Source organism: Dunckerocampus dactyliophorus, chromosome 2 (assembly GCF_027744805.1).
Source record: "Dunckerocampus dactyliophorus isolate RoL2022-P2 chromosome 2, RoL_Ddac_1.1, whole genome shotgun sequence".
In the NCBI taxonomy this organism is placed as follows: domain Eukaryota; kingdom Metazoa; phylum Chordata; class Actinopteri; order Syngnathiformes; family Syngnathidae; genus Dunckerocampus; species Dunckerocampus dactyliophorus.
Window position 1 is genome coordinate 16,924,798 of NC_072820.1, and position 25,941 is coordinate 16,950,738.

Consider the following 25,941-nt stretch of genomic DNA (forward strand, 5'->3'; position numbering starts at 1 on the left):
CATCTTAGACATAAAAAAGACATTACATATTCAATGTAATATTCCTCACACTTAGTGGCCAGTGTAATAGAATACTACTTCAATGGCACAGTGAACATTCACACAGGAGCTGCCAGTCACTGGCACTCCACACTGCTAACCATGCTAACACTCAGCAACTCTACAGTAGCTAGCAGACATTATACGCCACTTTCCAGGCCCCGCCTCTTAAAGGCGCACAGGTTTTTTTTTAAATTAATTAATAAATGGCAGCTGTGTCGTGGTTGACTATGGACTATATGTAGGCTATATGTAGTATTATGGCTACTTGGCATCAGTAATGTTCCATTGATGAGACATGACATGACATTACATTAAATTACCGTCACACTGCATGTAGTGAGCCTTGGCATGTTCGACATGACCTAGTGAAAAGAAGTTTTCCTCCGATCCCGTGTGGAAGTGGTAAGTTTTTGGTTACTTTGCCCTTCTTCCCCACTCCATTTGAAACACTTTCTTAAGTTTAGAATAAGTAAATTGGAGAGGGTAAATAATTAGCTCGGTAGCTTGCTATGCTAGCAGCGGCCGTCTCTTATGTCCCTGCAGTGATCCCGTAGCCTGCGCCATGTGGTGTAAACAAAGACTAACAGGAGTGTAAAGATGACTATGCGGTGTTACTTCATGTCTACAGGGCTCGAATAACGGTAAAAATCGTATATAGAAAGTCATAAACAGGTTGTATATGTTCTAAATACAAAAGTATTCCATTTACTAATGTTGAAATTCACTTATTGCAATCGGGTCTAGAACCAATTAGCCGCAATAAACAACGAATGTTTGTATTTTTGTATTTCCGTTCATTTAGCCACTTTTATGATTGAAAATACTTAATTTGGGCCAAGAATACGTAAAATTTGCTTATGTATGGATATGTCTTGACTAATAATAGGCCGTGTTCAACCACAAAACAGTGATCATTTATGAATAAATTTTTGTAAAAACCGCGATGTGAGGGCGCGATGTTCGAACCGTAATTTACCGAGGGTTGACTGTATAAGGTTGTTAGTTCACGTCTCGAGGGTTATAATAATGTTAAAATTGTATTTAGAAGGTTGTAAATGGGTTTTCTATGCACTACTACTAAAATATTCCATTTCTAAATAATGAATCCTACTTTGTGAAAATTCACTGATCATGGTCAAGTTTGGAACCGGTTACGCTCAGTACAATATGGCTGAAGGAATATCAATATGGCAGGCTGTCAGCTGCATTTTTCATGTGAAGAGACTTACCTACCAGGCACATGCATTCGACACAACGTTACGGGTCTGTCAAGCGCCATCAAAGGGTACCGTAAGTTGGTTTATTCGCTTTGGTAGTTTTATTCAGAATAGCCTTTACTCGTCACTTATACAGCAAAATTGTGCAATCACCCGTCCGTACATATACAGCACCATACAATATGACAGGGGGGTAGGCAGGACAGGATGACTGGGCGATAAAAGGGGGAGAGGAAAAGCAAGAGCAAGAGGAGAGGGGAGGAGAAAAAAACAACTCCAAACTATGCTCCTATGGGGGAGTACAGTGTGGGACTGGCAAAAAACCTTGGCAACATAGGCACAGATAAGCACACTTTGCAACACAACAACACGAAGACTTGCACCAGGTGAGGGGGAAAGGGTGTGTTGCAGACCCCGCCTGTCCACACTGGGGAGATGAAGCTGCGAAGGCGTGGAATGGGGGAGGGTGTGTGTGGAGCATATGTGCATGTGCGTGAGTGTCCTTGTATGTGTATGTGTGTAGGCCTGGAGAAGACGCTCCGTCTAATGCACAATCTTGGTGCCTCAGTCCGCAGGATGTCATCGCGATAACACAGCAGTTGCCATGGAGATGACCGTGAATGGGCCCCAGACAGAGTCAACAATTAATAGGTGTCCGTGAAGGAAGGGGTGGACAAATCCAGAGCGTCTCACCGCCGCAATCTCCTGGAGGAGTTGTTCCAGCAGCGACCTATGGCTGAGGCTGGTGCCGAGGGTGGGGTCGTGATGGGGTGTGTGTGTGTGTGTGTGTGTGTGTGTGTGTGTGTGTGTGTGGTGGGTAGTGGTAGAGGCCGAAATGAAGATTAATTGTTGTTTTGTTGTTTGGATTAGTGCGAGTAGCCGCATTCCAATAGACTTGGCTACTCTGTTTGTCCATTCTGGTCTCTCGATCGATCCATCAATCATGATGGGCAGCTGCTGGGCATGTTGGACTGCTGTCTCCGTCTTCCGAATTCTGTGACACACCAGGGCAGTGCCTAATCCAATCAGCAACAGACCTGTTATCATGGCTCCGAATAGGTAGATGTCTTTAATGTACTCAACGAAAAGAATCGCCAGGCACATGACTTCCACTTCCCCAAACTGTCCATTACGTAACCGGCGGTGAAGGTTCAGGGCAGACCGGTTCTCCTCGAAGTCGTTATTTGACACAGGGCCATGTAGGTTTGGATTTTTTTCTCCCTTTAGACTAAAAAGTTTCATTTAAAAACTGCATTTTGTGTTCAGGTGTGTTGTCATTGACTAATACTTCAAAATGTTTTGGTGATCTGAAACATTTAAGTATGACAAACATGCACAAAAATAAGAAATCAGGGAGGGGGCAAACACTTTTTCACACCACCAATGTCAAACTGCAAGAGACACCATTCATCATTTCTACAGTGAATGAATATAAATGCGTGCAAACATGCAATTTTAAAGATTAACAATGAAATCCCCCCCATTCTCCCCGTTGCATTCAAACTGCGGCCATGTGACCTTCTGCAGACTGTTTTCATTTTGAGAAAAATAAGGGAAATTGATAGTATGTAGTGCATGAGAAGATATTAAAACAGCCAAAACAAAACATGGGATGCAGACGATCAACATACCTCTCATAGAACACCATGGTCTGAGTCCTTCCAGTTGCCTGCCTTGACTTATGACAAAGTTGCACACAAGGCTAAAACTGCTTCCAACGAAGAAACATTCTAACAACAAAAGAGGCATGCCGATGGATGAAGTTGAGTGAAGATGAAATTAGAAGCTGTCTAGGACATGGCCTGCGCTGCCTCTATCTTTAACTATCAAATGAGAAGGCTCCACATTCTTGCGCAGCTTTACAGGCGCTCCAGTTGCAGACCCCAAACCTGGTTCCTGGCATGCTCCCAAGAGACATTACTCTCCCTCGCTCTCCCCCTCTTTTCTGTGCTACTGGTCACACTGGCAGCATTGGAAAATAACTGCCCTTAAAAGAGCAAACCGTGGCATACATACCATGAACCACAGAGAGCCCTGGGGCTAAATCCTGCCACAAAAGAGGCAAGCAAGGATTGTGTCATCATATCTTTTAATACTGCACAGATTTAAGCTGGACAAAATATGCAACTGCAGTTCAAACTAAGTTATTTATATTACAAGACTATTTCTGTAACAATTTATGTCCTCCTCTGTGACGTCCTCATGCAACATTTCCGGACACAAACACTTAACAGTCAGATCAGTCCATTCTGTGTTTGCTGCACATCGCAGCTGTTAACAGCCATTCGTCGGGAGGTATTTTCGCATCATATTTTCGATACCATAAACTACACCAACGTCACATCTTCTGGAAAACATTCCCAGCGATGCTGCACAGCATGTTTGTAGTGACAATGCTCTTCACTAGGATTTTGCACAAATGATTGTTCCCCCACGATTTTTGCCCAGCAACAAGTGACTCGCCAAGGAATAAAATCTGCGCAATTATGTTTTAATTGAAAAAGAATGTAGTGTCTAAACTTTTTTCCACGGAGGGTCGCCTACTGAAAAATCTAAAGATGTGGGGGCCACTTTTGCAAATCTTTTATATATTATGTAAATATTTTTTTATTTTGTAAAAAGGAAACATTATTATTAGTTATTTCTAGTGCTGTCAAGAAATGCAAAAAATTTAGAGATTAATTCAATATCTCATTGTCTTTTAATCTCACTTAAAAATGGCTGAGAGAAGTCCTCACTTTGCATTTTGATTTAAATTTATTACATTATTATGGCAGATCAAAATAGTAATACATAACAAAAAAGTGGCCTTATAAAGCAATGTATCATTTTTAATAGATTTGAACAGATGCAGTCCTAGCCCTTTACATGCCACCTTTTGAGACTAGTCCCAAGCGCTGCCTGTGGCTGCACTCGCGAATGGGTGCTTTGCATCATTGTCATTGGACCGACAACTCTCACATGATCTTCCAATTGCACGTCTTCTCTCCGCAATTTACCGTTTCTCACCTCACCCTCCCAACTACAATGGGAGACTTTCAGCTTATGCTAACCATGTCTAAACACAACAAAACCTAATCAATGTCCTCTTCAGTGTGTGACTGACGATTGTTTTTCACCCTCAACAACTCTAGCACAAGAAGCACAATGGATAAAAACCTTTTAAAAAAATTTATAAAAGGCGTCTTGCATACCGAAGCTGTAAAGTTAGATCTTAAAAAATGTATTAACATGACAAAAAAAAACATTAAACATGACTGTAATTAATGAATTACAATTAATGGTATAATTTCACACCCCTAGTTGTTTCAACATACAGTGCCAGCTTTTTTGCTTTACCTTGTGCTGTTTTTCCCATTTTTGCTTTTTTACTTGTTTGTATTTCTACAATGTTGTCCCCCAGGACACACTTTGGACACCTCTGCTTTAAGTAATATTTTGTTTATCTCTGTACAGTGGAAGACTGCACCCAATACAATGACAATAAAGATATTCTACTCAATCTACACTCATGGCCCTGCTCGTTAGTATTTGTTGTAAAAGAATCCCACAGAGTGTTTTAGAATGTATTTTTTCACACATAAAAAGTCCAGTGATCATTAAATACTACATCTACTATTATTGGTTCAATTATTTCTAAGGAACATGGTACTCAACTAGTTGTAGATAGGAATACCCTATTAGTGTAGTTACAATCAATACAATATAGTGTACCATATGTACAGTGCTAATGTGCACAATAGAGGTTAATTATTTGACTTCAAGGTAATGAGTTGTAGGTATAGGTATGTTCCTAACCTGTAAAGGTCAAGGGTCAAGGGCACAAAAGCCATATATTGCGGATATCACTGCAGTGACACTTAACCCTAAAAGTAGAATGATGCACTTTTTCTGAGAGTCTTTGGTGGGGGATGATATGAGTTAGTTTGCGACATACTGTACATGTCATTTTAGTAGGGGTGTGTCTAGATCTCACGAGATTAAAACGTGACGAGAAAAAAGCAGTCTTGCGATAATAAATGAATAAATTAATCACACATATATTGCCAGGTGCATGCGTGTCTGTTTTCCTCGTTTCTCACCTCCAAACAGGCAGGAAGAGAGTTCATTCTGTGCATTGTTTCAGCTCCTGCAGCCCGAGGGCCACTTGCGCCCTGCAGCTTGTTTTTTATTGGCCCGCGGAACTTTGTTGAAATAAAATTACACCCAAAAACCCAGCAAAAATCGGAAAAATAGAGTAAAAAGGCAAAATGTACAGCAAAAAAGCTAAAAGGTTGATATAAATATCTAATTTAAAAAAATAAAGCTTTGTCTTTGAACATACAGTACATACGACATACATAATTTTTTTTTAAACCTTTTTTACAAAATTTAAAATAAATAAAAATATCAAAGTGGCCCCCCGCATCCTGTGATTTTTAGTATGCGGTCCATGGTGTAACAAGTTTGGACACCCCTGACCTAGACGCTTCATACATATATTCAATGTCGAACAGAGTGAGACCGCTTGTCAGTCATACAATCACTTTGTCTCTGTGTGTGTGTCTGTGTTGGGGGCGGGGGGGTTGGCTAGTATACACACACAGCTGTGGAGCTTCCTGAGGAGCAATGCACAGCAACATGAGGGAAAAAGATGCTTGCAAAGCCAACTTAAATAATGAGCAAGGTGATTGCATCAAAACAAACAAGCAATTTATTTGAAAGTGGTAGCAACATTAAATCCAACAAAACAAACTTGCCCACCACAAACATATCCACCCGACTCAGTTTTCCCATCTGGGACAAGAAGTACACATCAAGATGCAGAGCCTTCGTCCCGACTGTCAAACACTCACTGAGACGTTTGGTCGACAAAGTAAATACAAACGGAACAGCGCAAAATGGTGTGCGTTCACAGAAAGTAATCAAAAAAGAAATGCTTTCAAGAAATGCTGCAAATGTTATACAGCAAGAATTGCCTGTGAGGAAATATATGTCCATCCATCCATCCATCCATCCATCTTCTACCGCTTATCCGAGGTCAGGTCGCGGGGACAGCAGCCTGAGGAGGCATGCCCAGACTTCCTTCTCCCCGGCCACTTCGTCCAGTTCCTCCCGGCGGATCCCGAGGCGTTCCAAGGCCAGTTGGGAGACACAGTCTCTCCAACTTGTCCTGGGTCTTCCCCGAGGCCTTCTACCAGTCGGACATGCCCTGAACACTTCCCAGGGAGGCGTCTGGGGGGCATCCTGACCAGATGCCGAAGCCATCTCCTCTCGCTCCTCTCAATGCGGAGGAGTAGCAGTTCTAATCCGAGTCTTTCCCGGATGACAGTGTTTCTCACCTTATCTCTAAGGGAGAGCCCAGCCACCCTAATAAGAAAACTAGTTTCAGCCACTTGTACCCACTTGTACCCGCGACCCACTTGTCCTTTCGTCACTACCCACAGTTCGGCTCTCTGTTCACCACAACGGGCCGATGTAGAGTCTGCATCGCTGCAGACGCCGTACCAGTGTAACGGATGCCAGCCTGTGAGGCTGCGCAAGTGTACGTTGGTAAACCTCACTCCCTCTGCCTTGAGAGCTGCGCTGAACACGCGGTCGACAGTCTGGGCTTTTGACCGTGCGGTCAGTGCTCTCGTCTCCCATTGCGAAGGTCCTGTGTTCGAGCCCCGGTGCGGGCAGTGTGAAGCAGGACGGGTTACACCAATTCGCCTGTCGATCTCGCGTTCCATCCTTGCCTCACTCTTGAAACTCCTTCACTTGGGGCAGGATCTCATCCCCAACCCGGAGATGGCACTTTTCCGGGAGAGAACCATGGACTCAGACTTGGAGGTGCTGATTCTCATCCCGGCCGCTTCACACTCAGCTACGAACCGATCCAGTTCAAGGTCACAGCTCGATGAAGCCAGCAGGACCACATCATCTGCAAAAAGAAGAGACCCACTTCTGCAGCCACCAAACCGGTGCCCCTCAACGCCCTGGCTGCGCCTAGAAATTCTGTCCACAAAAATAATGAACAGAATCAGTGACAAAGGGCATCCCTGGCGGAGTCTCAACCCTCACTGGAAACGGGTCTGACTTATTGCCGGCAATTGGAACCAAACTCTGACACCAGTCATACAGGGAATGAACAGCCTGAATTAGCTGGTCCGGTACCCCATTCTTTCAGAGTACTCCCTGCAGAATTCCTCGAGGAACACGACCGAAAGCCCTCTCCAAGTCCACAAAACATCACACAACATGTAGAACACACATGTAGATTGGTTGGACAAACTCCAATGCACCCTCAAGGACCCTGCCGAGAGTGTAGAGCTGGTCCACAGTTTCATGACCAGGACGAAAACCACACTGCTCTTCCTGAATCCGAGATGCAACTATCCGGCGGATCCTCCTCTCCAGAACCCCTGAATAGACTTTACCAGGGAGCCTCAGGAGTGTGATTCCACAATAGTTAGAAATACATGTCACAAATGGCAATTCCACAACTTTACAGCGTGAAAGATGACATATTAAAGGAAATATTGCATGATTATGATATATTATTATTACTTATTATTATATATTGTTATGTACTGTATTATCACATCATTCGTGGTTTATTGGGGTTAAAAGTGTTATAATAATTTTGTGAATAATATTGTTTAGCATTAATTTGTGGGACAGTAAACATTTCAAAACACACCTGCATTGTTTTGTGACACACTTAAATAAAAAAGTTTGTTTTTCCAGTCATATTTTTTCATTGTACTTTTCTTAAAATCTCGCCTCGTCCTCATGGACCCAATCTCATCTCTGTCATGAGTTGGATGTCTCGTGACATGTGCACCCCTACATTTTAGTGAAGAAAATTACCCTGGAATGAGTACAAATACACATGTATTCATGCATGGGACAGATATATTCCATGCATGCAAAATAAAAAGCACCAACCACTGGCCTGTGACCATGCAGAGAGACATCAGCAGCCATTACGGTTTAAAAGGTAAAAGGGCAGGAAGGCAACAGGCGTCTAAGCATGCATTTTGCAGGAGACACCTGTGTGTCACGTCGAGCAACATTAACATTATAATGCGTCTGCTCGTTTGCAATGAACAAACTTGACTGCAACTGTTATTATGGCAAGAGTGTCAAAACTACACAGCGTACAGTACAGGGTATGTTAAGGTCGCGTTTTGACTAGCTCTCATTAAAGCAGCTGCACAGGACTTACCAGAATGTATTTCGAGGCATGTCATGTAACATCTCCCACCCCAGGAATCCCACCACAGCCTGCCGTGTCCTGCAGCCGCGATCAGGCTTGCTTGGTAGCCGGGAGCGGCATCACTGCGAGCGGTGGTGCCCTCGTAGCACTCGTCCTCTCTTGCCGAGCTGGTGTTGTGGTAATGTTCGTGCAAATGCGCACGCCCGGGCGGCGTTTGCCTCTCTGCGATGACGTAATGCGGCATCTCGTCACTGTGCGTCTTCTTTGGCTGCAAGATGTTGCAAGTTTACAATGAAAATGCGAAGAGATTCTTGCCGGAAGCACCAGGTTGAATATGTTTGCTTATGTAAAGTTGTAGAGACATTTCTTCCACGCTGCTAAGAGCTTTGGGGAGGGATGACGCAGGGGCACCGTGAAGGGGGGAAAAGTTGTGACAATTCCAAGAAGGCCCCAGTAAATAGGTAAAATAATTGTTGCTGCTTGTCTTTGGTAGTAACAGGTAAATATCTACATTGACCAAAAGTAATCATGCAATGGTTTGGTCCACTACTACCCTCACAGTGCTTCATAACTGCAGCTAGTCACAATTGCAACAGAGAAGAGTGAAACTATGCCCCCAGTGCCTAGTAAAAATAAACCCTGGGAGACAAAAATGAAACAGAGAAAGGTGAGAGAAGAGAGGCAAACGAAAAGGGTGTCAATATGTGACTCGTTTTTTTGTAGCCTAGCCAGGCTGTGTATTGTGGAAATTAACCTGCTCGCTTAAAGCCCACAATGAAATAAACTAGAGTGTTAGCATGTTGTGTTAGCCTATACTTTACTCCTTTTTAAATAACATTTAATCAAAGCAAGTAGATCTTGAGCATGTATTATTAAACCAGTTGTCGCTCCCCCATTTACTAGATTTAACAACAGATGAGTCAGCAGCAGCAAATAATGTGTACTGCAGAATTATACAAAAAGGCCTATTTCAGTTACCACAAAATGGGTCAACAATTTAAAGCTGTTCAGCAGAAATGGAGCCTTGGCAGTTGGTGCAACTAATTCCTACAGGTGTTCCAGGTTCTGGAGTACTTACTACCTCCTCTGTCTGCATAAAAACAGTGTTGGAACACACTGTGCTACTATACCCTCGTGAACATCAGTTGAACAGCATTGTACTAGAGAAAGTAATTTGTTGCTACAAAAATGGCAAGAAAAAAGGGGATTAACAATGGAAGAGAGACAGACCATCTTAACACTTAAAAATTTAGGTTTTTCCTCCAGAGAAATTGGAGTATTCTAAAACTTTTGGACCAGTAGTGTACATTATGGCACCAACTGCCAGTCTTTATGATAATAATAATGCATTGGATTTTATATGGCTCTTTTCTTGCCTATGATTTGCATTAACTGAGAAGTGAAACGGAGTGTTTAAAATGCATATTTGGTGTAAGCACAGTGAGAGTTCATACAATCTTATTACGTTACTTATTTAATGTTAAGTAAACGTAATAGAAATGTAGGGCATTTAATGCACACTAGGTGAATTTTTCCAGCTGCAGTGAATTTTGGTTAATTTAGGCCATGCTAATGATTGTAGTTGTTTACAATTTATGCAAATGCCAGCTTTAATCACATTATTGAATGAGATAAATGCCTTACTGTGATGTTAAACTCTTTTGAATGACTCTATAGAATTTCCCAACCTTCGCTGTTGTTCTTAAATGCCACACAAGCCACTGGCGGCGCAGCTCCTTGTTGCCTAGCAACCACTCTAGAAAGCTTGAGCGTTGCTTGATTCACGGGACACTGGAAAAATCACAACTACTGAAAAGTCCAAAATTGTGTCACACATAGGGCAATTGTGCAGATCAAGGGGATATTGGCCTTTCACTTTCTGCCATGACAACGACCCCCACCTCCTCTCAGGTCATTAGCTCACTTGTTTAGGCGCTGACCGCAATGACTGGTAAGTGATTTTGTGATATCCGCAGACATGTGGAGGTATCATTTTAAGCTAGCGGTAGCTAGAAGCGCAAAAATATAAATATCATCTACATTTCTTTTCTTACACTAAAGGACTGTTTTATTTCAAACGCTTTCAAATGATAGTATTGCCTTCACGAGAGGTGACGTTAGTTGAAAAGTGTGGGTGGTGCCTTTCGTGACCGTTCATGAAGTTAGATCAATGGCTGACATTGTTGAGGCACTCAGGCGCCTCACAACAGATTGTGCTGAAGATAGTGCTTTAGAGTATTTAACGTCACTGTTACCTGCATACTGTCTCAAGTTGTATTTGTGTCTACTTTAACTCAAAAGCCTTGACTCACTACATTACTAGATACAATTGTTTCACTTACATAAGATCAAGTAGTAGTTGCTCCAGATTAATTTGATGTGTTGAATGAGTGCTAGCATTGAAGCTAAATGTTAAAACGGTTAGCTTTTAATGGCTGCCTGGCACGGGGAGAGTTGTAACTGTACTTAAAAAGTGTTAAAACCTTCCCCTTATACTGCCATTTTGACACCTCAGGCAATGAAAATGTCTGCATTGTGTGCTTGGAGCACTTTGATAACTCACGGCCAATGGAAGTGTGGATCAGATGTCTGCATTGTAAATTTTGGGCCCATGAAGCCTGCACCCCAGGCAAGCAGGGGCGGAGCCAGAAATTTCATTGGGGTAGCCAAGGTGAGACCATTGCTCACTAGGGGTGGCAATAAGTTGATACCTGAATAGTCTAGACTGGGGTGGCTGGAGAGTGACCAGGGGTGGCCACGGCCACCCACGTAGCTACACCACTGCTTTTAGACCACGTGTCAAACTCGTGCCCTGGAGGGCCGAGACGCTGCAGGTTTTCTCTCCAACCAGTTTCTTCAGCAGGTGATTTAATTGATGAGCTCCTTCACTCAAACTGAAGGTGTTGATCATTAAAATCACCTGCTTTAGTGACTGGCTGGAAAGAAAACTTGCAGTGTCTCGGCCCCCCATGGCATGAGTTTGACACCCCTGCTTTAAACCGTCTATGAGAGAAATTAATAGGACATGTTTTCAATGCATAGTTTCTGGATTCTGCTCCCCATCATGGTGGCCAAACCCGCGCAGGGCATAATACGAAAGTGGATGCGGATCGGCACTCCTGTTTTAACGCTAGACTCCTTGGTTTGCATGCCCACTCATGCTGCTACAGAGAGCTTCCATTGTTAACTGATTTATGTGCTGAATCACGCTTCAGAATTAAAGTCAAAGTCAACATAGTGAGAAAACCTGACCGGATCCGATCAAAGTAATCATGGAAAACGTACCTACTGCTTGCAGTTCATGCAAGATGCGCTTTTATTGACAACTCCTCACAGAAAGTTGTGTGCTGCAGTGATTTGTGTAAAATTAAAACAAACGACAACTTTAGCATAAAAAAGCCCATGAGAGTTTGCATATCTGCATATCAGTGCTGTCTGCTTTATTTTGTTTACACCACTTGATTCACCAGTCAATTGAATGTGCTTGCACTGAATTAAAGTCATCAATTTGCCAACTAGTGACGTTTGTTGCCATTCTATTGGTCCTGTCCTTGTCTGTCTTTGCACAGAGGCATTTCTTTCATTTTCTGAATAATTTCCTGTTAGTTTTTTTCATCAATAGAATAGATGCTCTGATTTTTTAAAGAACGATTCATTTATGTATTCTCCATCTGTGAACGGCTTCCTCCTCCTTACGATCTCAACTGCAGCCACAAAACTATCAGCTGTAGTTGAGCTTGGAGCGCTCATCCAGTTCTTGAAAGTATGTTTGGTTTGCTCAACCTATCGCAGTAGCTCCAAAATTGCTCTCATACCCCCATCTCCAGTTGGGTACTTTTCATAAAAAGCTGAGTACTTCTTTTGAAAATGTCTTTCAACGTTATATTTTTTGTTGTTTTCTCATTTCTCACCACATATCAAGCACACGGGTAAGTCAGCGTCATTGGCAGTGAAAGCAAAGGAATATTTCCATTCAGAATTAAACTCTATATTTTTCTTTTGAAGGACTTATTCATGGTTATGGACAGCTAACTGTATGGGTAGCACACTCAACCTCTTCTTTGTGTCTCACTGCACACATTGGCGCCCTTCCCCCTTCCCTTGCTCATCCAATCAGCAGTCAGAACGCAGTGTAGATGCATTCACTGACTTGTGGTGAGTCAGATATTTTAAATTCTTTTTGAAAATGCACATTTCCTCCACTTCGGTGTAAAAAAAAAAAAAAACCTGCAACAAGGAGGTTGAAAAACTGCATGTGGCTCCGGAGCCGTGGGTTGCCGATCTCTGGCCTAGGGGAAAGACTCTGAGCTGTATGATTCACAGCAATCACAGACTTAATTAGGCTCAGATGGGTATTCATTTAACACTATGTCGATTTATGTTGTTTTACCTTCATTCATACTGAGTGCTGTTTCTATGCTATTAACCAAAATCTAAGAAACACCTTTCAGTATGATACAGTGCATTTCAACATTGCAAACTACTGCCGAAACATGGCTTTGTAGATCACAACGGTAACTGGCATACAGTTTATTTCCCCCAAAATGTGCACATTATTTGCTACTAGAACACAACCTGCAATTACATGAAGCGTAAAAACATTTGGAATAGATAACCTGTAAAGATTTAGGCATGCAAAGCCTTCCCCCGCTACCTAGAGGGAGCCAACATTCGATCTCTTATTAAATTGGTGTCATACTCAAAGCTCGGGGGACAGATTCGGCCTGCCACATCATTTTTTGTAGCCCGCGAGAGTCTGGAAATAATGCCTGTCAAAAACTTGTTTTGTGAAAATGTTTTTCACAAACTTTTAACCAAAAATATGTACTGCATGCAGTATTTTTACGAGTTTTTTATTTTTTTGTTGGGTGTACCCCGCCTCTCGCTTCCAGCATACCCCCGCGACCCTAGTGAGCATAGAAAGCGGCATAGAAAATGGGTGGATGGATGGATGTTGTGGTGCATTGGGTGGAATTACCCTCATTCCACCCAAATAACTGTCGTTGGCAAACAGAGGTCTCACGCCACTGCATCATAACGACTGCCGCTGTGCACCACAAAAGAGTGAAACCAGTCTTGGTTGGGGGATACTTCAAGCTGAGAGAATGAACTGTTTGGATCTTGCACTGTCCCGTCAGAGCAGTCCAGACCTGCCCTATCTATCTAGTCTTTGAGCATGAACTAATGAAGCCTGCTTGGAGGAGAGGCAAAATGTCTTCGAACAGTACAGTTGCGCACAAATTTCAGGCAAAGCTGCGGCCCTATGAGGGCAACCATAACTGTGATGTGGCTAGCGGTGAAAACGAGTATGAAGTTCCAGCCTTACTATATCCTCTCCTCTTCCTGCTTCGACAACGGTCTCTTCCTGCTTTGAGTATGTAAAGTATGCCCTGTGTAACGCGCACGCTCATTAGTTGTGTTTGTCGTCAGCTAATGATAGCGATTTGGCAAAGTTTTGCCTCTTACATTAGCTATTATTTAATATACAGCCTTTCGTAACAACAACAACATGAATGTAAATTTTTGCTCGCCTTTCTGAGACTGCAATTTGATGCAGTTTAATTCCTAAGTGTGAAAAAGGCTTCCTTTTGTACAACCTGTTCTTTTAAACGATTATTGATAACATATGCTAGCTGGTGGTGGTGTTTTTATTTTTTTTGTTGTTGGAAAAAAATGTAATCTTGAACCAGTTGCATACAGTCCCTCTAAGGGTTTTTAATGCTGCAATGCATCAAGTTTATATACAGTATATACCAATATTAATGCATTTATAGTCATGTCAAAAAATGAGGATACCATTGCACACAAAAAGGTCAAAATTTGTCTAGGTTTAGTTGAAACCTACTGTTTCCTGTGCTATTATTATTGTTCTGACAAATTCACCTAATGGCGGCGCTGTAATCAAACCCCAAAGTTTGACCTCTATAAGTCGGATTGACTTGAAATATCTCACACAGCTCAAGGCAAGGCACAGTACAAAAACACTCTTTAGGGTGTTTAGCCGAATCACCATGAAATTTGCTGTTGTACAGACCTTAAGGGTACTGACAAGCACATCACGTCTGTCAAATTAGAGCAAGATTGGTGGAAAAACATGGCCGCCATCAAGCTAAACTCTTTGCAGGGACAAATGATTATATAACTTTTATGATATTTGTATTACATGTATGTTAGCATGTCTTACATTCCATTTACTTTCATTTTATTTTAGCCTCCCTCACTCACTAGCATTCAGTCATATTTTTTGCACAAATGGTTTGCCACGTCTTTCTGCATCACTTGTTTTGTACCCCCATGGCCGCCAGATGGCGTCCTTTTACTAGCCTGACTGTCGCCCTTGGCTTTGAGTTTCTGCTTCTTTCTCTCCCACTGACACTTTCCAAACATGTCAGTCTATACGACCACACTCCCACTGAGAGTAAGGAGTCACAGAAGACGTTTCACAGCCAAATAATTTTTTGTAATTACTTTGCAGAGTGAAATTAATCAAATAGAGCGAGCGTTTGTTCCAACTACATCTGCTGCTTCCTGATGTTCATGGGGCGATGGTTCACGCGTGTGTTATTCCTCCACATATTACAAGGGGCTTTGTTTCATTACATAGAAACAAGTGTTTGTTTGTGATACACCAACATTGAAAGTCTGGTTCACAGGGCTCAATGTTGTCAAATGTGCGTTAAGATGAAGACCTTCAGACCTTCTCTTCCGGACGGCGTCACACTTATGCCCTGCAAAACAGTCCCTCTCCAAGTGTCACCATAGCTGTCCACTGCATCCAAGAACTTCGGTGGAGGACTGGCGTCACCAAGTAAACAAACTGTGACTGAAACAGGTGGGGGTAAACCCTTGATTTCATACCAGCCTACAAATAACTAACCATGCACTCATCAGGCCAAGCACTCATGCAGCGACACTTAGGGTGAATGATTTCTGGCTATTTATTGTAAAATGTTACGTTGTCTTCCACAGATGTCATGCCGACAAAACAGGAACAGGAACAAAACCGAACATTGCTACCCATGCGTGCCTGGAGAGCCTCAAGTAGAACCTTAAGTACAATCTGTGATGTGATTTTATTTTATATTTATTTATTTTTACTGTGTTTCATTTTACTGCTATGGTTATGTTGTTTGATCATCCCGCACCTACTGTTGATAAGTCGCGTTAAAACGAGGACAGGAAAATATAGTGTGCTCATGTTGTCACGAATGTGTCCATTATCAGCACTGCTGAAGAAAATAAACGGCGTCCCTGGAGAAGTCTTGTACCTGATCCAGCATCTGGAGGCTGACCGTCAGCGTGCGGAGGAAGCCCTCCTCACAGAGAGAAGAAGAAAGTGGAGAACAAACTCTTTCCCAGATGTTCATGTAATGCACACAGAATGACAAACAACAACTTGTCTGATTCTTTTATTTTGTTGAACAGTCTCAATTAAGCTGCTGTTCATGTGATGAGGCATTCAGGCACACTAGTAACTGTGAGTGTTAGGCATACAGTAGGCTGTCAGACATCAACCAATCAGAGGATGGAAAAATACTGACATTGCTGTATGCCTGCTAGCTGGCCTTGTGAGGTGAATCTGAAATCACATTGGTGAAAGAAACAGCCCCGTTGGTAATTGTTAAACACGTTGACATAGCAACACATAGAAGCTGAACTCTGATTGGACAAAAAATGAGCATGCACATACACTATTGGAAGCAGTGCAGCAAAGAAACATGCCATGAAATGAAGATAACAGCTGTGGGATTATTGGGAATAAATTCATACAATTCCATGGAACAAAAACTAGCATTTAATATGTAAATGTAGGTCAGTGCTTCTGATCATGTTTAGGCCAGCAGAGAAGGCTTTGCTAGTCCTGACAGCACACCATAGTGTATACAATGAGTGGAACTTCTCAATTACAACCACCCTGGTGCAGTATCTCAGCAATGCTACTACTAGTGATGCAATCCTGTTGCCTAGAACAGAAGGCCTGCATTATAAGCATCTCTGAACTTGAGTGTCATTTAAAAGCACAAAAAGCGGAGATAATGTTCAAGAGAGGACACTGTTCAATCCAAAAATGTCTTACCTCAATGTACTGTATTATATACAAGTGCAATGTACTCCAAGACACAAAGTGGTCTTATATTGCTTGAGAAGCGGTTAAAGAAGCTGGAGCAGGACACCGGGGTGAATAATAATTCAACAATGCACTGTTGGATATGAGGAAAATAAGCTAAGAAGCCACTTGTAGGCATATTCAACCCAAAATATTTACCTTGGACTTAGTCACAAATGGCTAACTATTCAGCTATCTCCGTTTGAAGATATGTGCTTATAGATGATGCTTGTTTTCACATGCAGTATACAGTACATTGACAAATAGTGCTTTGGCATTCCCATCGCTCTGTTCCCTGTGCTTTTAATTCACTTCAAAACAATTTGTCACCTCAGAGAAGAGTCAAAGCAGTTGGAAACGCTTGAGAAAAACCAATGGGCTGAAATCAAGGATGCCGAAAAGATGGTTGCAGAAACGGAGGGAACGTGAGCCTCTATAACAAAGCACATCCCTCAAATGAGGGAGCAGGAGACAACAGAAAGAGTCAGATAACATGTTGTACACAAGCAGCAAACTTAGAATTATGTGGAAGATATATAACATATATTTGATTTTTGAAAATGTTCTTTATTTCAAATTGCAAGGTAAAAATGTAAAGTTCAGAATGATTTGCAAACCAGATCTTAAAAGAGAATGTGATTGCCTTTTGTATTGTGTCGGCGGTCATTGAGGTAACATGACAACACATAAAGAGTGGACTGTATTCCTTTCATTCACCTAAAGTGCCTACAGGTGACATATCGTGTGCAATATCCAAAGAAACTTGATCGAGAAGCTGAAAATCAGAAAATCAGTTGTAGTCAAAACGTGTTTAAGTTACGCTAAAGAAAACCCAGAGGTTGAAAGCAAGGTTGAAGCATACAAGCATCAAATATCTCAGAGGAGCATGAGACACTTCTATAGGTATCTGTGGCGCCCTGGACAATATTGGGGACAAGTATTGTTAAAAGAATTGTTATAACAGTTTGTTCCATTTTCTTAGCCCCCGCCCCACATGTTTTTTTCATGTTCATGTCTCCATGAATTCTCAGCAAAGGAAGACCCATCAGTTGCAGTACTCGTTTTCGTCACACGGAAAGCGGGCACTTGAGACCGCGCTTCTGGGCGCCACACACAGGAGGCAACATGTCTCGACTTCATTTATTTTCAATGGAAACTGCGCGATAGGGCGATTAGCGCGTGTCACTGTCCAGCCAAGCGAACCGCGAAATTTGTGCGTGTGAAAATTTGTGCTCGTGCGTGTCATGAGACACGTGTCTTGTGACGCGATCCCAGAAAGTTGAAAACTGTTCAACTTTTCATCGCTGTCGCCCAGACGAGGACCAATAAGCGGGAGTTTCATTGATCGATCAATGAGCAGACACGATGCTAATCAGTACGCTATACTTGCCCTGTCAGATTTCCCAGAGCTATTTGACATTTCTAAAGATATAAAAAAAATAGAAAAAAATATATTTAAAAAATGCAGCGTCTTGGGACCTCGTTGGCGCCAGAGTAAACATATGTAGTAAGTTTACATTCATTTACCGGGACATTTATGTAAGTTTATCTTCAATACTAGCAAGATGTGGTAATAGCAAGAGTCCTCGATCAACACTGTCCGCTTTTCCTCCTCTGAACTACTTTGATACCCCAAAATTCCCTCCACATTTGAGAGACAATCAAACCGTGGGAGACTCGTACAATTCGCTCACTTGTGTAGCTGTTCACAATCCCTTGTCGCCTCCCGTTTGCATGGTTTTGTACGTGATGGTGATGAATTTCGCCAATTGTGGTCATTTGTCGCCTCCTGTGTGTGGCGGCCATTACTGTAGGAGTAACTATGCCAGTAGCAGCACGTATATGATGTAATCAACAGTGTCACTCATTACAAACACATTGTTTATTATTTGACGTTTCAGGTGGGTTTGTGTATGAATAATGCACTTGTTATTATCTGTATTTGTATATTAGCAATGGTGCTGCATTCTGTTACAGTTATCTGTCCAATATTGACTCTTACACTGTAGTTAACTGGCATTAGCATGCACGGCTAATGTTGGATAAGGTCCCGTTCTCATGAAACTGTTCCATTCACACATGTACTGTATATTAGCATTTCAGTGCTCAGTGATGTTTAGCGTTTGTAAAAGTTCTTTAACTGGCATTAGCATGCACGGCTAATGTTGGATAAGGTCATGAGACTGTTCCATTCACACATGTACTGTATATTAGCATTTCAGTGCTCAGTGATGTTTAGCGTTTGTCAAAGTTCTTTTATTGATTGTCAAAGGTGTTATTACAAAAGTATTGTCAAATATGTTATTATTGCAAAGTGTATTGAAGGTGCAGTTTAATAAGTGATTCACACATATACTGTATCAATATGTCTACACTATAAGCTACGGTAATAGCAGCGTGCATATGATGCAATCAGCAGTGTCACTCATTACAGATGCCAATGCTGACACAATGTGTATTATTTGATGTTTCAACACGACAATAAAACATTTATGGAACACCTTGAGAAGCTGTCATCTTCATGAGTGTAACATTGTTCTGGCGAGCCAGCTAGGAGTTGTTCAAACAGAGGACTTCTCCTGAGACTAACTTAGAAAATTTAAAAAAAGGATAAAAGAAGGAGACAGGAAAAAAAGACAAAGATGGAGAAACTTTGGGACAAGATCAGCACAATGCTATGGGTATTGGAGGATCAAGAACTCATCAGAGTATGTCGCCATCTCAAATGCGGCGAACCAGCCGGCGAGGGATTCAGAAGACAGTCCTGCCGAGCCTTGATTAGATTAATTGACTTTGGATGAGATTGAAGATTGAGAGGACCACAATGTGTTCCAACAGTGTATTGCTGAGCTTAAAATATTCATCAAGTCACTAACAGAACATATGGATGAAGTAGACACATCATAAAATGCAGATAGTGAAATAGAGAGACTGAAACATGAGTACATACAACAAGCTCAAGCAGAGGCACGTCGTGTCTTGCTTTGGGAACTCAGTTTAGCAGCACTGTGGTTAGGGACACGGAAATCACCCCAAATGTACCCCCCACCACACCAGAAGTGACATTAAGGAAGGATTTTTGTATCGGGGGTTGGATCAGTGAGGTCGGACAAATTATCATTCACCAGTCCAACCAACCAGATTGAGTCAGGAGTCAAAAAGGGCTATTCTGAAACAAATAATTGAGGCTGTAATTAAAGCATTAAGTCCTGGCCTCCACCTCCGAGATTGGCTGGAAGTAAAGCAAGACCTCACTCCCAATACTAAAAATAATTTTGAGGGGACATTATAAGGTAGACTCATGATCTGATTTGCTGCACAGCCTCATGAGCATTTCCCAAGTCCCAAAAGAATCTGCTTAAGCCTTTCTGTTCAGAGCAATCAAGCTCGGTGAGAAACCGCTCTGGAAGTCTGGTGAAGAAGACGAAGGTGAACAGTACAGCCTAGACTTGATCCAACGCAAGTTGTTGCGCTCACTGGAAACTGGTCTGTTGAGCGAGGCCGTCAAGTTTCAAATAAAAACACGCCTGAGCAGCATCAAAGTTCCTGATGAAGTCCTGATGGAAAAGATCAATGAGGCTGCCAGTCTTGAGTCAGAACAACAGTACAAACTTCCTGCTTCCTTGCTTCTGTCGCTTCCTGCTTTTTTTTAACTTTGACATTGTTCTACTTTTTCCCCAAGTTTTGGAGATGATTTTATTTATTTTATTTTAAGTGAGCCGAGACTTTTTGAATCATTTTTTTCATTTTTCCAACATATCTGACTACCACTCTTTCAACATGCCTGGAGAAGTAATCCAAACAAAGTCTCCTTGTGAAAGCTGTCGGATATATCAGCAAGAAATTTGTACCTGCAATGTCTGAGTGAAACGCTCCAAGTGGAATCCGGTGGTAAGATGTCCGATTTACCTCCAAAGGAAATGGTGATAAAAATGTTAAATACAACCGAAATGACACTGTGTCTTTTCCCAGACTCTGTAAAGACACTTATAATAGACTTGTTTCCAAGCCGAAGCCAAGTCGAAATTTTGGTATCTACTGAGCTTTATCATCAACCGAAATAAAGCTAACAAACAGATTTCTACCACTGTCAGAGCCAAATGTGACTGTACCAAAGAGAACACTATCACCATAAAGTCAGCACAAAGCGGCAGACAGACAGAAAAACTATGCCAAGTGTCAAGGTCAAAGATGCTCTGGTGCTGAAACCGTGCCACAGACATGAACAATGAGACACATACAAAGGAGGATGAGATGACCTGCACAAGAGGAAAACATGGGCAGAGTAAAGGCGCAGACCAGGAAAAGCCAAAGCTTGTTGAAGGCCTCAAAGCAGATGTTATAGAAAAGAAGAGGATGTTTCACAAAACAATTGGCGCTACAAAATCTGAACGTGGACAACAGACCATCAGCAGCTGTGAGACAGACCGGAGGATACCGGAAGAAACATACAGCCAAAATATTGAAAAAGGTGCCTTAGACAATGTTCCAGCTGAGGCCTTGTGGGACACAGGAGATCAGGCAAGTCTCATCAATGAAGATTGGCGAAAAACACACCTGCCACACCGTACTGTCAGACCACGATCAGAGCTTTTGGGAACAGGGTCACTGATTGCATTAGGTGCATATGGAAGTGAAATCCCATATGATAGTTGGATAAAAGCAGAATTCTATTTGAAATGTAACACTTAACCAGACAAGACACTTTTAGGCCCTGTCCACACGGGAATGCTCCTGAGATTTTTTTTGGGCAGGTTGGACAAAATTTGCGTCCACACTGTCCTGGATTAATAAATAGTTACATCCAGACGGGAACGGATCACTGGCTGAAAACAATGTAATACACAAAGCACAACCGCGTGTGGCGCTGTGACCAGACACGCAGACGGAACCACGTGACACACCATACTATAGAAGAAGAAAGTACGCATGCGCCTAAGTCTGTTGTCTTCTGCTTTCCAAGGCTTGTCTAGACTTACAACAAAGTGGAATAACATGCGTCATTTTGGGAGTATAAGACAAGAAAATGCGCCGGTAAAATGTCTAATGTGGTAAGCCATGACACTCCAAATATTCAGATATGCTGGCTTGTCGTCAAAGTTCACTTCTGGTCACGTGACGGCGACGGGTCACTGATATCATCGTTTGAAAAAAGCAGCGGATTGCTCATCAATGTGGACAGGACGAGCCGTCGTTTTCAGATTTTCCAGTCTGGCAGCTGTTTCTGCATGGATGAGAGGTTGAAACGATAAAATAGCTGTCAAATTAGATCATCTCAGTAAAGATCAGCAGCAAATAGTGAGACAACTGTTACGAGAGGAATGCCATGCTTTTGCCGATGATGACAATAATGGATGCATTCCCACTTTAAATATGCACATCAGACTGAATGACACAACACCTGTCTGCAAGACCTACATACAGTATGTGTGCCAAAACCCCTGCATTAGGAGGTAAAAGACTACCTTCAAGACCTGCTGAACCGGGGGTGGATTTCTGAATCATGGCTGTCGTATTATCTCCAGTTGTGTGTGTTAGGAAAAGGCCAGGTTAATTGAGGCTGTGCTATGACTACAGAGAACTCAAACGAAAGTCAATACCAGACAGGCACCAAATTCTCAGAATGGTAGACATGCTAGATTCCCTGCACGGTAGTTCCTCCTTTTGCTATTCTTGATCAGAGCAAAGCATATAATCAGTGGTTTCTGCATCCTGACAGTCACCCTCATGTAACATAACATAACATAACAGCTTTCATAACACCTTTGGGACTGTATCAATGGAACCGCATGGGCTCCCATGTTTGATAGCTATGTGGACCACATCCGAGCTGTCCTTCAAAGATATGAAACACACGGTGTACCACTCAGCCCACGAAAATGTGACATGTTCAAGAGGAAAGCCCGCTTCCTCGGCCAAATGGTATCTGAAGATTCAGATTTCAGAGTTTTATTGTCATTTGCACAGTAAAACAGGTAGTTCTGCTATGCAATGAAATTCTTGTTCTGTTCATTCTCCCAAGAAAGAAAGAAAGAAAAACACAAGAAAATGAGTAAGAACAGAAGAAACATTACTACCAATAAATTAAGCAACAACAACAGAAAAGACATTAGCTTTTCCAAGATGGGGACTTGGAACAGCCTTCAAAGCACCTTTCATGTTGCTGTAGACTTGGTACAGGATGCTATTTGCCCTCATGGGAAAGCCTACATGCTGATAACATTCGGGGAGAACAGTCCCAAAGCTCTGTGTCCACAAAACGCAGAAGTCCGATCTCCTCGGCAAGCGGCAAATGTCCCCAACCGGACCACCGAGTCCAGTATATCCTCTGTCCAGCCAGGCCTCTGCGAGCACACAGCACTCTCCGATCTCACGTAGAGCTGCCGCCCCTCCTGCCTCGCCTCTGCCCCGGACGCTTCGCTCGCCGGGCATTCAGCTCACCAGGCCCGCAAGCTGCTGCGTCCTCCCGACGCAGAAGGAAGCCAGTCCGTGAGACTGAACGAAAGCTCATGGTGGACCCCGCCGGTGTTCAAAAGTTCAAGATTCAAGATTCAAGTTAGAGAGTTTTATTGTCATGTGCATAGTACAACAGCAGTTATACCATGCAATGAAAATCTTATTCTGTTCATTCTCCCAAGAAAAGAAAGAAAACAAATGAAAGAATAAGAACATAAGAAACATAAACACATAAACATATATACCAATAAATTAAGCAACAGTTGTCTCTTATGTTGCAATGCAACGCAGCACGTTGTCTCAACACCAGGGCACGTTGGCTCTATAGCAGAATGAACGGAGTGAGTGAACCCTCCTGTCAGTTACTCAGTCTCTTTGTCTCAGTGAAGAGAGGCAGGGCTGCAAGCAAGCGCACATGCTCTCCTTTGTGTGTGCACTCGTTAGCTGTGTGTGTCAAGTGCTATACGATCAAATACTTTCGTCATGCCTGCTGTGTATAAACATATTTTGATGTCCATCCATTTTTCTATGCCGCTTCTCCTCATTAGGGTCGCGGGGGTATGCTGGAGCCTATGCCAGCTGACTTTGGGCAAGAGGCGGGGTACACCCTGGACTGGTTGCCAGCCAATCACACTCACATTCATACCTATGGACATGGACATGGACAATTTAGAGTCAACAATTAACCTGTGGGAGGAAACCGGAGTGCCCGGAGAAAACCCACGCACGGGGAGAACATGCAAACTCCACATTGAAATGCCCAACGGAGATTCGAATCCAGATCTTCCCGCTCTCCTGACTGTGACTGTGTGGCCAACAGGCTAACCACTAGACCACCATGCAGCCCATAATCTGATGTCAATTTTGCTTTTTTATTTTTGTTGTTGACTGACGTGCATCACAAGAGCTCTGCTGTCGATACTAGAATTTGGAACTATTTCAGTGTTTTCCTGACTACACTTCATGAACACAACATCAGAACAGCTTGCTGACACCCTCAACTTTAAATCGGACAGGCGAAAGGTACAGATTCCTTGAAATAAACTAGTTACAAGTGATGACAGCTGCTAGCAAGCTAAGCTACCTGGCTAATTGCTGGAGTTCAAAGTGGTTGCCTTGCAACAATGCCAAACACAAAGCACAATTATACCGGCATTCAAAATCAGAATCAGGGTCAGTCTGGCTGTTGGATGAGGAGGATGGCACCTTGAAACCAGTTCCAAAATTTGACGATATTCTCGGGAGCAAAAATTTTATGAATTTCACACCTTAGAAGGTACAAGAAGGAGATGAGAGAGATACAACAGCAAACTGTAGCACATACAAGGATAGGTTTTAGGTGTCTGCTAACACAGATTGAAAATGTACTTGTGCAAAACAACACCCTCAACAGAAAACTCATGGGGATCCATGATGAAGCCAGAAACCTTAAAAAGGAAAATAGAGCACTGAGCAAGGCTAACAAGGCACTACGAGAAGATATCAAGGCATTACAAGATGGTAATGCTGCCTTGCACGCTGCTCTTAAGGAGGTTAAAAACCCTATTGAAGAAAATAGAGCATGATGCAATGATATCAAGGCTCTACAGAATGTTACTGTTAATAATAATAGTAATAATTAGGGATGAGCAAGTACACCACTATCTGTATCTGTTCATCCATCTAAATGATCTGTATCTATATCTGTACTTGTAGTGGGCAGGGTATAAGCAAGAAGCGGGTGTGGTTTAAGCAGAAATGGGTGGCTCTTAAATCAGTACAATATTTTAAGCCTGCATTTGACATGGATTGAGAAGAAGTTGTTATATTTATTGTTTATTATTCAGCTATATGTGTACTGTGTATGTGTGTAAGTGATCTACAAGACTTCATTATTTAATTATTTTTTAATCTGTGTGAAGTTGGTGATTCATGCAAACATCCACTGATGGCAAACAAGGAAATAATCTGTCAGCCTTGTTCGCTATAGTTTTCTCAAAAGCACCGCGTTCAGCACTACGAGCAAAGTTTTCCAACTGACATTATATCACCAGCCAAATTAGAAGCAAGCAGACGAAAAAAAAAGTGACCGAAGCAACACGAACCGTTTCCAGCTCTGTCTTGTCAAATGCACCATGTACATAACGAAACAAGTTTACCAAGTAACTTCAGATACTTGGTGAGCTGAGGAAAACCGAAAAAAAAACCCCGTCCAGAGTGGAGGCAGTGACCAACGCGACACAAGCAGTTTTCAACTCTGTCTTGTCAAATGCACTGCGTACTCCTCTCTCTGGTTGTAGGGAGGGGCAGTCGCTGTGTGTGACTGGCCAATCACAAAGCGTGAAGAGTAAATACAAAAGTAGTTAGGATTTACCTTCATCACGATTACGGATAATGACCAGCTGTACTATTTTCATGCTCGTACTCTGCAAAAATGCCTTATCCGCATCCCTAACTCTGTGTCTACAAGCAGAGATGACAACATAATTGATGAGATTATTGACCTGTCTAAGGAATACAAAAATGCTTCAGATAAAATGGAAGAAAAATATTAGAAGCATGTCTGAAGCCACCACAAAAGTCCAGTAAGAAATTCTGACATTGCCAACTTTTTTTTTTTTAAATGTTCTGCCTTCGGACATTGTGGCAGAGTCTTATCAGTAGATTTAATGTAATGCTATGCTCTATTTTGCATGCAGGGGTTCTTTTCAGGAGGAGTTAAAAAAGGAATCAGCTGCTTTCATAATGAGCACATCACAGTCTGCTATTAAAAAATGTCTACAACACACGTGGCGATCCACGTAGAGACACGCTGCTCACGTTATGGCAAGAAAAAAGGAAAAGCAGAATGGCGAGGTGACGCAACGTTACGACGACACAATTAACACACCATTAAACACATGACTTTTTGAAAAAAACGCATTTCTTATTTGTTGTGGATTATAGCTTTAGATGTCACT

At 42.3% G+C, this 25,941-nt stretch overlaps 1 protein-coding gene and 1 long non-coding RNA gene across 13 annotated transcripts in view; one reads left to right on the forward strand and one right to left on the reverse strand.

The window, feature by feature from the left end:
* The window catches only part of dtna (dystrobrevin, alpha), a 36,408-nt gene extending 27,661 nt beyond the window's left edge, over positions 1 to 8,747 (reverse strand). For 2 of the 10 annotated variants that reach the window (XM_054766645.1, XM_054766638.1), the window contains exon 1: positions 2,891 to 3,207. In XM_054766645.1, coding sequence (XP_054622620.1) covers positions 2,891 to 2,907 — 17 coding nt within the window. In that variant the 5' untranslated portion in view covers positions 2,908 to 3,207. Of the gene's footprint in view, positions 1 to 2,890; positions 3,214 to 8,448 lie in introns of those variants that run through there. The other 8 variants (XM_054766644.1, XM_054766641.1, XM_054766640.1 and 5 more) reach the window with 7 other exon arrangements.
* Positions 8,748 to 10,250: 1,503 nt separating this feature from the next.
* LOC129176456 (uncharacterized) lies at positions 10,251 to 18,815 on the forward strand. 3 transcript variants are annotated; one of them, XR_008569394.1, is made up of 4 exons: positions 10,265 to 10,390; positions 15,093 to 15,271; positions 15,409 to 15,492; positions 15,664 to 18,815. It is a non-coding gene; the product is annotated as an uncharacterized LOC129176456 (long non-coding RNA). The 3 variants fall into 3 exon arrangements; XR_008569400.1 differs by having other exon boundaries at positions 10,251 to 10,390; positions 15,121 to 15,271; positions 15,409 to 18,815; XR_008569388.1 differs by having other exon boundaries at positions 15,409 to 18,815.
* The last annotated feature ends 7,126 nt before the right edge of the window (positions 18,816 to 25,941 follow it).